General features: G+C 30.4%; 2 protein-coding genes across 2 annotated transcripts; both read left to right on the top strand.

The window, feature by feature from the left end:
- The first annotated feature begins 4,297 nt into the window (after positions 1–4,297).
- LOC100800670 (uncharacterized) lies at positions 4,298–5,748 on the top strand. The gene has a single exon (XM_003545295.5). The coding sequence runs from the start codon at positions 4,475–4,477 to the stop codon at positions 5,579–5,581; it is 1,107 nt and encodes a 368-aa protein (XP_003545343.1). The 5' UTR covers positions 4,298–4,474; the 3' UTR covers positions 5,582–5,748.
- An 8,673-nt stretch (positions 5,749–14,421) lies between these two features.
- Positions 14,422–16,969, top strand: LOC100800141 (exocyst complex component EXO70I). The gene is made up of 2 exons (XM_003545294.4): positions 14,422–15,195; positions 15,653–16,969. The coding sequence occupies exons 1-2, from the start codon at positions 14,422–14,424 to the stop codon at positions 16,967–16,969; spliced, it is 2,091 nt and encodes a 696-aa protein (XP_003545342.3).
- The last annotated feature ends 326 nt before the right edge of the window (positions 16,970–17,295 follow it).

The raw sequence follows: 17,295 nt of genomic DNA, 5'->3' as shown, positions 1-17,295 counted from the left end.
GAAAACTTTGGAAGAAATTGTGGGCAGTTCCTACAATCCCAAAATTCTTAAATTTAGTTTGGAGATAAGAGCCTAGCTAGTTTGACTCCCCTTTGGGGGGGAGAATGGATGTTGATGAAGATAGTAAATTTGTTGTCTGGTTTGAGAAGTGCTTGGACCTGGGTGACTTGGAGTTTGTGACTAGGATATGTGAGTTTCTTTGGATCCTTTGGTATGCCAGAAACCAATTGGTATTTCAAAAGAAACATGTTCCCCTATGCTTGTGTTGATTCTGATTTGTGTACAGTTGAGAGGAATTGTATGTCAAAATGGACTAAACCACCCAATGCATCAAGGCTAATTTCGATGCTGCAGTAAGAAGGAACATAGGTGTTATATATCGAGACTAATCTTTGTTTATCCCTTGCTGTTATGAACCTCAAGTGGCAGAGGCAATTGCATTCAGATGGGCTATAGAAACGACAAATCAGCTTTTGTTTGGAAGGTTCCAGTTCGAGTCAGATTGCAAGAGATTTTTGAATGCTTGGAACAACGGCCACTTTCATGATAAAAGCTACTTTTCAGGTATTCTCTAAGACTGTTCTCTGTTGATAAATTATAGAAATCTGCATCCTTTCAATTTTGTAAATAGATTAGCCAAATTAGCTTTTTTTGTTAAAGGGAGATATTGGGTTGAGGAAATTCCCCCCAGTTTCTCAGTATTGTATCTGGTGATGTTAGGTCTATTGACCCTTCTTCTTAATAAAGCATCGACATTGTAAAAAAAAAAAAGACGCAGTTCCATCTTTGTCGTCAGTATTAAAAAATAGCAAAACAGAAATTGTATTAATATAAAATTTCATATATATATTAAAAAATGTATATAACAAATAGAAACAAAAAAAATCGTGGGAGGAAAAAATAACTAAATATAGAAAAACAAATCAAATATCATTACAAAAAATATTGTAGATCTATTCTATAAATGAACATAAACAATATTGTAACAAAAAACAGAGCAAGAGATCAATTAATGCATTGTGTCAAGACAAAAAGGACAAAGATGTTATTTTTATTTTTTCTTTTTCATTTTATTTATTTTATATCATATTATTTTCCTTATTTTTTTTAAAAGTGTTATATTAACAAATTTAGTAGGAAAAACATTACTCTAAATATGGTTTTTTTTTACAGAGACTGCATGTATCTTTCAGTAATTCTATTGGAGTTGAATAAGATTACAAATTTCTGAAGAAAAAAAAAAGACTACAAAGCTACAAGTGAAATCAAAGTCAATTTCTAAAAAGGAAGGATCCTTTTGATTAGAGGTTTGTACTTGATAGTAATGGTAAATTTTATTATTTAATATAAGTAAATGCTAATAAGAAGAATGTCAGCATAATCTGTGATATATTGACAAAAATTTATTTGAAATCATCAATTTTAATATATCTTATTTTAGAATGATATAAAATAAAAATATATACATCAGTGATATTAAAAATTTATTCTCAATGATTTTTAGATGTTTACTAGAGATTGGTGTAATATTCTTCCTTTAACATAATTATTTTTTAGGTTATTTAACATAATTACTTAAAGATCGAACTCGTTTGTATACTAAAAGTGATATAACATATAATTTTTAAAATATATTAAAATATGAATAATTTAATTATTATTTTTTATAGCCGTTCAACTTTGATAAAACTAACAAAAAAATTAAGATATTATAAAATTATAATTCAACCAAACAAAATCCTTTATATGAAATTATTGATGATATAATGGTTAACCAGAGTTACACCAATATAGATAAAACTCTCACTATAATTAATGCTTAAATTAAACTTAAAATGTGTAGAACTTTGTAACCCAAAACATGACTAGAAGCAACCTTAGCAGATGGAGTACATTGAAACAGTTTCATTAAGAGTTTCTTGTCATGATATTGATATATATATGCTTTAACAGTGTAAATCGTTTCACACGGTTTGATGAATGGGAAATAAAATCACCGAATCAGGAGGGGCTTGAGGAGAGACGTGGCTAAGCACTAAGCATGCAGCATCAACATACTATCCAAGTTCAAAGTTCAAGATTCGAAATGAAACACACGTACCATAGCAGTAATAGTAAGCCATTAATTAGTGGTATTAATTAACTACTACCAACTAGCAGTCTTTTGTTCACCCAAAAAGAAAAAAAAAAAACCTACTACTATCAATCTTCTGTAATGGGGTACTAATTAATAATCAAATTATTTATCAAAAAATACGTTAGGACTTAGGAATCAACGGCGGATGCCCCCACAAGATTTTTTTTCTCAATTGTATAATAATAATAATAAAAATTGATACTAATTTTATTACTTTATTCTTTTTATTTTATATAATATTGAAAATGAAAAAAATTATAAAACACTTTTAAAGTATAGAAATATATACATGTGAATTATAATTTGTAAAAATTTAAGTATTCTTTGTCATCACATTATGTATTTTATAAAATTTTGTGATATTTTTTTTGGTTTAAATGTAATTTTGGTCTCTTATTTTTTAAAATCTTTAAACTCAATTTCTTTATTTTAAAATAAAGACATTTAGTCCTCATGTTTTTTAAAAATTATAATTTTAATTCTTCTATTTTTAGTAAGACATTTAATTTTGACTTTTGTAAAAAAAATTATTTTAATCCTTTCAAAATATTGATGGGTAAAAAATTAATCTAATGAGACCCAAATTTAGTAGTGTGATACGAGATTATTTATTTAATTCATATCATAATCAAGTTAATCTCTTAATAATCAATAATTTTAGTTTGATTAAATAACCAAAATAGTAGATTTTGCAAATTGGAGACTAAAATGTGTCTATTTTAAATAAAATGATCAAAATTAAAGATTTTGAAAAAACATAAAACTAATGTCTTTATTTTAAAATAGAAAGATGAAAATTACATTTAAGCACTTTTTAAATTAAATTAAGAATAAAATTAATTATAAAATTTTGAATTTAAGGCATAAATTATTAAAAGTTATTTCAACCAAAATCAATTTTAAACCTAGAATAAATTTTAAATTTATACTTAACATAAAATCAAATATATAAAAATATATCCAAAATTAATTATCAATTCATAATTAATTTAAAACATGAAATAAACACGCGCTATATAATAATTAGACACATTAATTACATTTTTAATTCTAGAACTAGAATTAGTGCTACTTCAAAGTTGAAAACAGTGAATTTTTACTAACATTTACAGCCATTTTTTCTTCTTCTTCTTCTTAAGATTCATTGTCATATGTATGGTTGATTGTAATGAGTTGGCGGGCAGTATATACTGACTCTCCAATCGGATTGAATCTCATTGATTGCATGCAATGGGAGAGGGTGTTGATGCCACATGCATGTGGAAACACAACAAATGTAACCGACTGGGAAAGTGTTTGAAGAAACTAGGGGAGAAAAAGACAGGGCGACCAAACCAATCCTCATAGGTGTTTTCATGCATGGCACTCTACACCACACGCGTTATGATCACAGCCCCCTTTTCGTATAATAAGCCAGCCACACACACCTCATTGGCCTTAATTATTCATTCCTGACCCTCCCTCTTCTTAAATATGGCTGCATCAATTGTTTTTGTTACCTTAATTTCACATACTTCCACACTTCCAAAATAAGTATTGTACTAGATTATTTATAAGAAAACTAATAGTAAATTGATAAGGGTTTCGATAATTATTTCTTTTAAGACATGGGTTAAAATATTTCTATTTTAAGTTTCTTAATCAATAATCTTAAAATATTGATCAATATTTGCCAATAAATAAAAAGAATAATAATTTTATAAAATTAGTTTTATTAAATAAACGAAAAAGAATAAGATTAATATTAGATTAAAAAACTAAAATATTATTTTAGGTTTATCGGTGAAAAATAACATTACATGCATATTTTAAGATAAGTTTTTTTTTTCTTTTTCTTGAATACAACCGTTATTTTGAACGGATTGAGCACTCTATTTCTCATTGTACCACTCCCCTAACTAGCTTGAACGTTCTTATCCAATCCAATAGTAGTGTTAAAAATTAAAATTACCAATAGTATCTCTATGTATGTGTAACCATGCATGGACCCACTTTCACTGCCCAATCCCCACATGTCCTCCTTCATGAGCCTAGCCAACACGTACCCACCGTACAATATACAAGTGTCATTTTCTCCTTTCTTCTTCCTTCATGTTGCCTACCTCTCATTGGTCACTTCTCCTATACTTCAATTCCACCAAACAAAACTCTTCTCGGATCCTCACCACGCTCATTTTAGTCACACACCTTAAGCCTCCATCCTTTATAACTCTCCCCATTTGCCCTCTTTTCTCAACAATAATGCTCCCATAGGAGATATAATAATAATAATCCTCTCATTCTGCCTCAGCCTTATTGCACTACACAAACCCTCACATTGGTAGCTAGCTATCCACCATGATCAAGACCTTGAATCCTTACCCAAATCCAGCAAAAACTGCTGAGATCATGTCAAGGTACAGGCCAATAGCACCAAAGCCTGAAACCTCTCCAAACTCGTCCATGAGTGAGGGCTCTTGTTCCTCTCTCTCCCAGAAGATCAATCAATCTCCTTACCTTAGGAATTTATGGCCACAGCTTCAAGCCAGGCCCACCAGGACTAGAAAGAGAGGTAGAGCTCCTTTGACACTACCCTCTTCCTCCCTCAAGAGACACAAAACAACACATATCCTAGGTTTTTGTCCCCCTTGTCATGTTGTTACATCATCCCCAGCCAAAAACCTTTCTTTTCAGGGTTTTGCTCCTCTTCCTAACCATGGACTTGGAGTGCTCAATTGCACCATGGAAAATAACAACACTCTCACCGCAAATCCAAGCTTAGTGACACTTCCACTCCTTCCATGTTCTCCTTGTCCTGCACCCAAATTGGAATCAAACTCAACATTAACCAAGCCTTGTGTGGGAGAAGTAATAGATTTGAACACCAAGGTGAGTGTTCCTGAAGAGAAAGATCTCTTGCAGCAACTTCAAAAACCAGTTTCTTCCAACATCAATGTCATAACACCTCAACCAGTTCGCCCCATTGGTTCTTCCATAAGTGTTGTGTGCATTAGTGAAGACTTAACTCTGCCACCTCTATCTCAAACACCAAAAAGGCCAAATGAGGTTGAACAAGAGGTTGAGAATGAACCCTTGCCAGCTGTCATATCAGACTCAAACCACAGAATCAGGATGGCAAATTCTGCATACAAGGAGATGGTGGGCCAGCCATTATGTCCTTGGCTTGAGTCCATGGTGAATAATAATGGTGGTGGTGAATGCAAGAGGATCAGTGGTGAGGTAACACTTCATCTTAGTGACTCAACTATTGTTCCAACTTCATCAAACGGTTTCTCTTGCTGGGTGAGGATAGAGTGGCAGAGTGAACACAACAATAAGAAGAACTGTGTCAATGCTTTCTGTGATGTTATGAAGTTGGCCTGTGAATCCAGGGACTATCTCTTCACATGGAGGTTCCACACTCGTACTACCAGGGAAGCTTCTCAATCAAGTTGCAACGCTTGAAAAAGTAATATATCTTAATCAATGCACATATAGTTTTCTTAGCTAGACTCTTGGTATGTATGATGATCCTAATTTTCTTGTCTGCTATCGACATACATATATGTACATGGTTATATAGTAGTATTATTAGGGATGATCAAATATAGTTTTTCTATGTTTCTTTTTTACTAAAATGTCTTCAAGACCTTGTTCTTCTGAGAGATCAAAATATGTATCAAGAACCAAGCTATTTAGTAGTTAATTAGTACTAGTACTATATAGTATTTAGTATTTAGTTACTATATAAACTCTTTTCCATATACAAATTCGGGAAATTAAACGGATGTGCTCGATTATATTATTTTTAACTTAGCTTACAGTTTCACATGAACAAAGAGATCAAATGGGGGAAATTGCACCATTTTTTTCTGGCTTTTTTTGCCGAATGAAATTGTCTATACTTATAATATTTATTAGGACGTAATTAATAAAGAGGTTGAACCTGATAAAAACAAGGTGGTGAGATGGAGACGTAACTGCCTCGGTTTTTAATTATAAGGTGGTCTTCATCTAGACTACTGAGGGAGGTAATTTGGGGAAAAGAGTGGAATTTATTGCAAGGGATGATGGAGAAAGTAAAAGAGGACATCACGAAAAGGGTGAGGCAAGAAAAAGGTTCTTAAAACATTGAGGCAGAGACACCTTTTAAACAAGGTTCCAAGTCACGATGGAGCAATCTCCCCTTTAGGGATGTGTATATGAGGCCTCTTTAGCTTACCTTTAGGGATGTGTATATGAGGCCTCTTTAGCTTACGTGCAAATAAGTCCTATGATCTTATTTTACAAACAAGATAATGTGATCTAAGTAATGGTACGTCAAGTAGTAATGCCGTGACATCAAGTATTCAATTAATGTGTGTATATCAATCAAATTAAAGCTTATGGTTTTACACATAATTAGGACTCTATATGAGTATATTTGGGTACTTCTGGTACCCACATTAATTACTTATATGCAATTATCTTAACTGAAAAAAAAAGTTGACAAGTTTTTATTGAGATCGTTGTTTATTTTATTTTTTTACATTTTCTTGTGATTCTGACAATAATATTTTTTTTAGGGGTAGTAAGATTCTAAAAATTTTATACACAGTAATAAAGATAATTTATTATTGTATCTAATTATCTTTATTACTCTACTAGAATGTAGTGACCTGCGTGTCATGTAAGGCTAAATAGTTAATAGTTTTTAAATAGTTAATAGTTTTTAAGAAAAAAAGAAAAATTAAAATTATGATTAAATAACATTATATTATAATATAATGTCAAGTTTTATTTTCTACAATTTAGTTGTGATTTTTTTATTTTTTTTCTTTAAACTAATATAGGGATCTAAAATTTTAGGATGAAAAACACTTATTGGGTTATAATGCTAAAGTTTTTTGTTTTTTTCTTGTTACCAAAGCTAACGTCTAACGCTTTTAATTAGTATGTAGAAATATAATTCTTAAATTAATTTGAAATGTATTTTGCTGAAACTTGTATTCCATTTAATTCGATTTCAAAGTAGAAATATAATTCTTAAATTAATTTGAAATGTATTTTGTTGAAACTTGTATTCCATTTAATTCGATTTCAAATTAAATTATAATTAAATTATATTTCTTAATTGGGTGCGACACTAATTAAACTATATTCATTGATGAATAAATTTTTAATTGATAAATAATTTTATTTTTAATTGATAAATAATTTTAAAAAAAATTATTACATTTTATATCGAGATTTTAACCTGCTTTCCATCAACACCATTTGAAATAAAATGGTATTTTATTAGAATTAAGATTAGACACTCACTATATCCAAGTTCTCATAAGTATAATCAAATTATGGTGTTTCACATTAGAAAACAAGTCAGGTTTGAAGGTTTGAAGTCATGAGTAAATTCTCATAAGTATAATCAAATTATGGTGTTTCACATTAGAAAACAAGTCAGGTTTGAAGGTTTGAAGTCATGAGTAAATTCGCAAAAGAAAACATTAGAAAACAAGTCAGGTTTGAAGGTTTGAAGTCATGAGTAAATTCGCAAAAGAAAAGATTAATCATGAAATGAAAAACGAAAAAACAAAATTTTCTACAGTGTATATGTTTCTTAAATATTAGGGTAAATAATGTGTACAAATTTTAAAAACAAATTACAATTATTATTATTATTTCAAATAAATTTATTGCATAGATCCAGATATATACTTTCCTTTTATAAAACATTTTAGTATCTATAGAGTATAGATATAGATTACATACATTTCCTGTCCAATCATCTCCTTTAGGTGCAGTTAATTAATCATCAATTAAAATAATAAAATTAAAAAATTAAGAGAAATATTAATCAAAGATATTGATTAAGAAACTTAAATTAGAAATATTTTTATTAGAGGCGAAAAATTATTATATTTTTCATAATTTTTTTTATATTCTCTTATCATTTATAATAAATAATTTTTTTTTAAAATTTTTTAACCAATATCCTATAAGAGTATTAGTTAACAACACTATCATAATCTTTTTTATGTTCTCTTATCATTTATAATAAATAATTTTTTTAATTATTTAACCAATATAATAAATAATTTTTTTTAATTCTTTAACCAATATCCTATTAGAATATTAGTTAACAACACTAAAGGTTGAAGTTTGAGTAATTTATCCATAATTTATCCACGTACATGTATAGGATACCAAATCATGATTTTGAGCAAATGCCTTTGGCGTTAATTTGTTGTTAAAGCTGAGGCCTGCCTATCACTATTCACTAATGTAGGCAAGCAGCTTTGCAGGTGGTCTCTAACCATTAGCAACGGATTTTCCCACATTTTATTTCACGAGAAAGAAAAATACCAAGGGTGAAAGTTACGAATATATTTTCCTAAAATTGTTAGTGATTGTGTCAATTGCACTATCACCCAGAACACTAAGCTTGACCTTGAAGATAGAAAAAAAAAGATACTAAACAAGAGAGCTATTTTATTCAAAAGGAGAAAATTATGCACAATTTCGCACACACACTTGTGTGATCCTTTATATCTCACAATTCTATCTACATTACAGCCAAACAGAAAATAACAAAATGTTAACTAGTTAACTCCTAACTACCACTAAATAATGTCTGAATTGACTCCAAACTTCAACAAAAATGACTAAAGAATTGAAAATTGGGTAATATAATTTGTTAGATATTTGTTTTTTATATATTTTTATTTTTTCTTCGATCATGTTTGATAATTACACATTTCTCTTTTTTTAGATAACAATTACACATTTCTTACTGCTTTGATATAAAAGATTTAGTATGAAATAGTGCACAAAGTGATGACATTAATTGCGAGAAGCAGCTGCAAAGTTAATTTCTAATTATAATTTTCAGTGAATTATACTCCCGTGTTTGCATTACATTATTCTTTTTTAATTTTAAAAATTATACTTTCTCTTATTGAGATCTCATATAACCAAATTTTGTAATTTAGTGGAGCTGTCTCTAGCTTATGAAAAGATGAGCAGATAAAGGTTAATATGATTTTGTTGAATGTGCTAATAGGGTGGTTCTTGCATGTAGTAGCATTCCTTAACCTAAACAGATAACAAAAAAGGGTTAATTTTTTAATGAAAACTTAATTTAATTAAAAATACAATTAATAGGTACTTTATATGTAAATATCATAATATTTGAATTATAAATATAAAAAAATATAAATTTCATACACAGGTATAACTTTTACAACAAATTATATTCTTACATAAATCAAGTGGGTGAACGTTGATGTCACCTAAGGGTAAAAAAAAATTCAAGAAAAAATATAATCAAGTTATAAGAATTAATATTTACAGTAACTTGAAATCCTAACATGGACACAATTAGTGGCGTAAACAAGTCAAGCTCTTTAAGCTTGTAGTTAACATGTGTAAAATATGAATAACTCAAATTTGACTCATTTATACAATTAAGCCTAATAGAAAGTTTTGACTTATTAAGAAATATTAAGCTTGAGTTTGTCTTGTTTAGTTCATTTATAACAATTTTTGTTAATAAAGTTTTTCTTAAATAACTTTTTAAATTTATCAATATAATATTTAATAACTATTTTAATACCAAATAATTATCTACTGATTAGTAAAATGAGCTTAACATATCATAAGTGAAATTAAAAAATTAATAAAAGTGTACTAGATAATTAATTTAATGTTTTTAAAAGAAAAATATATTTTCATAAAAAAAATCATTTATATATATATATATATATATATATATATATATATATATATATATATATATATATATATATATAAATGAGCTATTCACAAAAAACTTAATAAGCCTAATTTTAAGTTTTGAATTTATTTATTTAATTAAACCAATAATTTCTGAATAATTCACAAATAGTTTGATTCATTTACACTCATACATACATTTAATTATTCTCAGTTTTAGTAACAATTAGTTTTAAACACTTATATATATATATTTTAGGATTTAAAAAAATGAAGTTAAATTAAAAACACACCTATTGTCAATTTTAAAACTTTGCATTATTGTTATTTTATTTTCTATAATTAAAAACTAAAAGGAAACAAAATTAATTATATGTTTGATGTTATAAGTTTTAATGACCGGAAAAGTAATAATTCTGGTCGCTAATGCGACTTTTTATTATTATAAAAAAATACTTATCTAAGGTAAAATAAATTCTTTCGTAATATGTATTAGGAGTACAATTTTTATGTGCTTATATTATTAATTAACTAATTCAAAATCATTATTTAGATACAGCTTTTAAAGTAATAATTATATAAGCCAAAAAACTTATTATACGTGCATAATGATATCTAATTAGATAATAACAATAATAACTATTTGTACTTTAGACTATTGTAATTAAATTTTGCAAATTTATATCTTATTAGACGATTAAAATTAAAGTGCAAAATATGTAACTTAAATAATAACTACAATATAAGCTAACAAAAATTAGTTTAGTCTGTCAAAATCAACTCATCTAATTTTTTTTAAAACAAAAAAACTGTAATTTCACTCTACAATTTTTAAATGATTCAGAACTTCCGCGAACACGAAGACATAATATAGGAGGACGTAGGTTCAATCTTCTAGAATTTGGAAACAGAAAAACTTTTTTTTGAATTTTATGCTTAATCAATGACATAATCAAGATTACTAAAAAAAATATGCTTTTAACATTGTTATCTAACATTAATTTTTAGAAAATTGACTAGTTTAACATGGGTTATTATAAGTAAATATTGATTTTTATCAAATCAATATTGTGATTGATCCCTTAATATTGGTTTTCAAAACATCCCTTGAATCCTTCAACTTGCCTCACGGTCACCTGGGTCGCTTTTACTGCACGCGTTCTCTCATCTTTTCTTTGGGTCCTCAATTCTTGGGAGGTTCAAGCACTTTGTTGAACTTTTTTGAAGGAATTTCAAAATCCTGTGAGCCTTCTCTCCATCTAAGGGAAGTCTAACCCTACCCTCACCTGTATCCCAAAAGGTCGAGTAAAGTTAAATTAATTAATGTAACCATTAAACAAACATTACAATGGTTTAAAACAATAACACACCAATTAAGTCATATAAATTCTTATGATAAAAAAAATCACTTATAGTGCGTTTGTACAGAGAATTTTAACTAAAAAAAGTAATTTATCAGAGAATTTAAATTTCTGTAATTTAGAATTCATTGTTTGGATCCTTTTTATGAAAAATTTAAAATTTTAGAATTTTAAAACAGAATTTTAAATAACTAAAAATCTGGAATTTCAATTTCTTTTTAAAAGGTGAGAAATTGAAATTCTTTTCTTACAGTCTTCTCCGTCTGAGCTCTTAAAATATCGATCGAGTGTGAGCATAGAGGAATACTTATAACTAACACATCAACCATATTTTCTTTTTTTTATTCATTTTTTTCATTCTCATTTTTAATTTTTTTATCCAAACACAAAATTTTGAAAATAAAAGAATTTCAGTTGAAGTATTTGAAATTCTTAAAATTTAAAATTTCTCAGAATTTTAAATTTCTCCATCCAAACACATTCTTAGTATATTATTTTTTGGTATAATTAGGAGATATTTAAAAAAAAATTATTTAATATCCAACTAATCTTCTTTACCAATTAGTGCATTTTGAGATAAAATACTTTCAATTGTACTTTATGTCCAAGCCGAATCTTAAATTCCAAACCTTAATTAGTTAAGAGATATAAGTATCAAACTACTTACTATATTATTAATGCAAGAGATGATTGCAAGATGTAACTCTCACTAGTCTTGTGTATATTATATATATATATATATATATATATATATATATATATATATATATATATATATATATATATATATATATATATATATATATATATAATATGGCTACGTGACTACATAAAACTATAAAAAGCAAAAATTAAAGAGTCAAAAAAGGATATATAGCATGCTTTTGGTGGTGGTAAGGTGAACCAAAATCAATTATAAAATTAGAATTACCGTGAAACAAAAGGTGATTTATAGTTACTTTCAAAAAATTATGGTGATACCGCATTATGATTTTGAAAGGATATTCAAATATGTTATTAGTTAGTCATTTTTTTGGTGAAACCTCATTCATCGCTTCAAGGTAACACGCTCATATGTTGGAGCCTTTTAGATGTCTACTATTCTGTGGAGTTTGGAGATAAGAGTAGTGAAAGGCTCGTGACAAAGAATTTTGGTGAAGAATTCAGCTAACTAAGCTTGAGATGGAACATGCAAAAGGCGCGACTCGCAAGATACAACAATTGTGTCTTTTCACAAGATAAATTTTAATTTGAAAATTTCCAATTGTTAGGTGCCTCCGTGAAAAATCAGATTTGTAGCCATGCATGCAAAAGTATACTTTGGTTGTCACAATTAATATAAGATCGATCGGGGTATGTGTGCATTAATTGAACATTCAGATCATAGAGCAAATTTAAAAGCCACTAAAGTTTACAAAGAAAATTAAAACGGGTGGTTTATATTATGCTTCTATAAGGAAGAACAAGACATAAATATAGTGTTTTGTATCTTAGTGTGCCAAGAGACAAGTGAAGAATCAAGAAAAAAAAACACTGCTAAGAGGTGAAACACCTTGAGTCTAAACGCACTTTTTTTTACACTAAACCTGATATTACATTGTCATCTAGTAAACAAAAACATTGTTTAAAAAATAGATTATAATAATTTCAAAAAGTGTTTGGATTATAGTTCCATTCAACTAAACTCATGTTAAACTAAATCTATCACTCAAATTATTTTTTACTTTCTGTTTATGTATGGTGAAGTGTAAAATTTTATTTCAACTTGATTTGATATGATATATCTATCATGAAACTTGTACAGATAGATTAGCCTCTTAGAAGACTAATATAATAGATTTATTGGTGAGACTTTGTTCCGAGCATAATTATTAGCTTTTTTTAAAAAAAATAATACACAAGCTGTCACATACTATAGGTTTAGGTAGAGTTATGTTTTTGCTTCTGTCATGGATTTGGTTCTTGTCCTCCACCCCCACGATGTTTGTCACGTGTCTTTTTTTTTTTTTTATCATTAGTATAATTTCGGGCTTTGTTGTTTAGGCATTTTGGTTTAGGTGGTGCGAATCTAATTAATTAAGATCATTTGAGTCAATTGATCCTAGTTTAGCCTTTTGTTTAAAAAAAATAATTTCAAATTGATTCTAATAAATTTCCTAACACATGCTTAATAATTTCTTTCCTGAAAAATCTAGGACCGAGTCCATTTGGACTTTCAATGTTATTGGGATTATTATTAAGGTAAATAATCTCTTTTGTCATTAAATGTGTAATATAAATGTGTTCCTAAAAAATAAAAATGCAAAATTTAATCATCGAAAGTACAAAGTACGACAAATGTATCCGACTGTTAACTTTCATATGTCATCGTTAATAAAATAGTTTACATGACACAGACAGATAAATTTTTCACTCAAACGATTGCCAATGTAATCATCTCTAATTGTCAGCATAGGAACATTTTTGTCATATAATATATTTTTTTAATTTTCATCTTTCCACCTTGCTGATAAATGTGTTTTTGAAAGATGAAAATACAAAATCTAGTCCCCGAAAGTGTAAAAAGTATAATAAATATATCCGAATGTTAATAGTAAATTGTGATTAATTATTATAATTTTGAAAAAATTTATAATGATTGCGACAAAATTTTGGAAGAACTATATCACATTAGTAAGTCTGTTTCCGTTATATAATTTTGAAATTATCAACATAAAAAGAAAAGAAAAAGAAATAGAAATTTTACCATAAAACGATAAGAAAATTATTGTTTTTGTTTAATCAAACGCTATTTATTTAACTTTTTTTTATAAATTTTTCATAATAAAATATGAATGTCAGTAAGCTATTTTATTAACGTGAAGGATCAAAGTTAATGACCGGATGTATTTATCCCATTTTTTATATTTTCGAAATTAAATTTTATATTTTCATTAGCTATTTAACATATTCTTAATTATATCCACTAAATGGTGTGTAATATCCACTAAACGGTGTGTTTGAACCAATGAGGAATAAAGACACCGGCTTTGCATATTAGAAACAGCCCAGTTGTCGTTTTGTTTGTTTCTCACAATCGAATGCCATATGTCTCCCTCGTTCACATCGACGCCAACCTTTTCCACCTCTTCTTCTTCCGCCTCCGACAATACGTTCAAACTCTTTGGTCTCACTCCATCTCTTCATATAATACTCATTCGTCCCAAAGGAAACAATATGCAATGCCCAAAAAACATGGCATTGGAAGAAGACCCAACAACACTTCTCAAGCTCGAGTCAGCATGTTCCGACCTAAAAACCCTACTTCGAGCCTCCGAGGAAACAGAAGAAAACCTGGGAAACACAGACACAAGGCTCGATCTTTTACAAAGATCACTCTCCACAGCCTCCAAGAGAATCGTCCCTTTACAATCCCTAGCCATGTCGAGGAAAGCCCTCGACTCGAGAATCACCAGAGCCTTGGCCCCGGCACTTGCACTCCTCAACACGTTCAAGTTGACAGAATGTCTCCAGAACAGTCTCGTCGAGCTCTCGACGAGGCTGTCCTCGGAGAAGCCGCTTCAGAAGCGGCTTGAGAGGCTTCTGGAGTACACTAAATACGTGGATCAACTGAACGAGGGGTTAAGCAACATAAGTGATGAGGTGGAAGTGGTGATCCAGAAGCTGCAGGAGGTGGTGGAGTTCATAAGCCGGACAAAGGCGGCAGACCAGTACCGGGAGGCAAGGCTGAGGGAGGCTCTGGGGACTCTGAAGGGGCTGTATGAGATTGAGGTGGATGAGATGAGATTTCAGGGGCTGCTGGACCAGGCGTTGGTGCATGTGCAGGATGAGTTTGAAGGGTTGTTGCTGAGGATGAAGCTTAGGAACCTGCAGGGGGATTTGGTGCACCAACATGGTGATGATTTCAGGGAATTGGGGTCGGAACTGGAAATTGAAGTCCTCAGAAGAATTTCAACCACACTTGCTGCCAATGATTGCCTAGACATATGCATTGATATATACGTCAAGGTAATTAATAATTAACCCTGATCATCACAAATAATCATCACTCTATTGGCATATTGTGTGTTAAAAAGTGATTAAAAAAATGTGATATGAACTAATCATAAAGTAAGATTAGATTGGTTCGTTTCATATTTAAAAACATCTCCTACATAGAAGTATAGCAACTTGCATCAAAACAATGTAGTATTTAACGTTTTTCATCAATATTATATTCATACAGCAAAATTATAGAATAACTAATAATCGAGGTTGGTAAAATATGTTTTTAATCTTTATATTAATTTTCATTAAATTTTATTTGCAGCTTGCGAACTTTCGTATGGTGTAATTCAATTCCTAAATTTTATATAAATAAAAAAGTATTTTTAATCCCTTCTCATATAAGCTAAAAAAAATACAGAAGCTTAAGGACTAAAACAAGTTGTGTATAAAAAAATAATTCTGTTATGTGATGGAACAGGCAAGATATAGAAGGGCTGCAAAGGCACTAATGAAGCTAAACCCAGATTACCTGAGAACATACACCCCAGAAGGAATCGAAGAAATGGAGTGGGAAACCTTAGAGACAGCCACAACCCTTTGGATCCAACACTTGGAAGTGGCAGTAAAGAAAGTCCTCCTTGCAGAAAAGAAACTCTGCGAGAGAGTCTTGGGAGATTTCATGGAGGGACTAATCTGGCCAGAATGCTTCATCAAGATTTCCGACAAGATCATGGCCGTATTCTTTCGCTTCGGCGAAGGCGTGGCCCGGAGCAGCAAAGAGCCCCAGAAGCTTTTCAAACTCTTAGACATGTTCGAGTCCTTGGAGAAACTCAAGCCCGAGATGTCACAAATATTCGAAGGCGAACCTGGCTTAGACATATGCACAAGGTTCCGCGAGTTGGAAAAACTCATCATCGATGCTTCGAGCAAAGTTTTATGGGAATTCGGCCTCCAAATCGAAGGCAGCATCGACGGTCTTCCACCTGCTCAAGACGGTTCTGTTCCAAAACTTGTGAGATACGCTATCAACTATCTCAAGTACCTCACCACGGTTAATTACAGAACATCAATGGTTAAGGTTCTCCGAACACAACAAACATGGGAAGATAGAAGTATCAATGACATGTCTTCGGACGAGGGTTTGTTAAAGCATGCAATTAGCAATGTCATGGAGGCGCTGCAGCGGAACATTGAGGCAAAGCGTATGTGTTGTAGGGACAAGGTTTTGGTGCACGTGTTCACGATGAACACGTATTGGTACATTTATATGAGGACGAAGGACACAGAGCTTGGTGAGGTGTTGGGTGAGAGGTGCATGAAAGAGGATTACAAGGCTGTGGCGGAGGAAAGTGCTTACTTGTATCAGAAGCAAGCGTGGGGTGGTTTGGTTAGGGTTTTGGATGGAAATGATGTGAGGGGGGAAGGGAAAGGGAGTGTGGGAAGAGTGGTGAGTGAGAAGATTGAAGCTTTTTTCAAGGGTTTGAATGAGGTTTGTGAGAGCCATGCTAGAGGGGTGTATAGTATACCTGATGTGGATTTGAGGGAACAAATGAGGGAAGCTACTGTGAGGCTTGTGGTGCCTGCTTATGCCGAGTTTTTGGAGGGTTATTCAGGGTTGTTGCAGAGGAAAGGGTACCCGAGTGTTGAGAGGGTGAAAGAGTTGGTGGGGAAGGCTTTTGATTGGGGGAAGTTGAAGAGGAGGACTTCTGCAGCTTCTAGTGATTGGAATGCTGCAAGGAACTCTGGGTCTTTAGAGAGGGATGTTAGATCAGGCAATGGTGGAGGTGATATTTGAGGATTCACAATGCCTCCTCCTCTTGTATTGAGTCTCACACTGCAATTCATGCAGCTTGGACAAAAGTAAAAACATTGATGTTACAACTAACAACTGTAAGATATGAAGTCATGAATTAATATTCTTCTTTGTTTTGGGATCTGGAACGAAATGTTTAGGAGAAAAGATATAAGTAAATTCAATGTACCATGTGAGTTATCAGTTGTGAAGATAAATTAAAGGTAAGTAAATTATACTCTATTTATTTTTGTGCTTTTCATCTAGAAAATGTTTTCTAAATACCTGAAATGATAGTTACAGGTAGTTTAAGAGAGTGATAAAAGAGA

The sequence above is a fragment of the Glycine max genome, chromosome 14 (genome assembly GCF_000004515.6).
Source record: "Glycine max cultivar Williams 82 chromosome 14, Glycine_max_v4.0, whole genome shotgun sequence".
NCBI lineage: Eukaryota > Viridiplantae > Streptophyta > Magnoliopsida > Fabales > Fabaceae > Glycine > Glycine max.
This window is presented reverse-complemented; position numbering and strand designations above follow the sequence as displayed.

What these genes read in the sequence shown, in the direction of transcription:
- LOC100800670 (XM_003545295.5), top strand. Translation starts at nt 4,475, where the DNA reads ATGATCAAGACCTTGAATCCTTACCCAAATCCAGCAAAAACTGCTGAG.
- LOC100800141 (XM_003545294.4), top strand. Translation starts at nt 14,422, where the DNA reads ATGGCATTGGAAGAAGACCCAACAACACTTCTCAAGCTCGAGTCAGCA. An exon ending in GCATTGATATATACGTCAAG is followed by an intron (nt 15,196 to 15,652) that starts GTAATTAATAAT and finishes GTGATGGAACAG; the next exon opens with GCAAGATATAGAAGGGCTGC.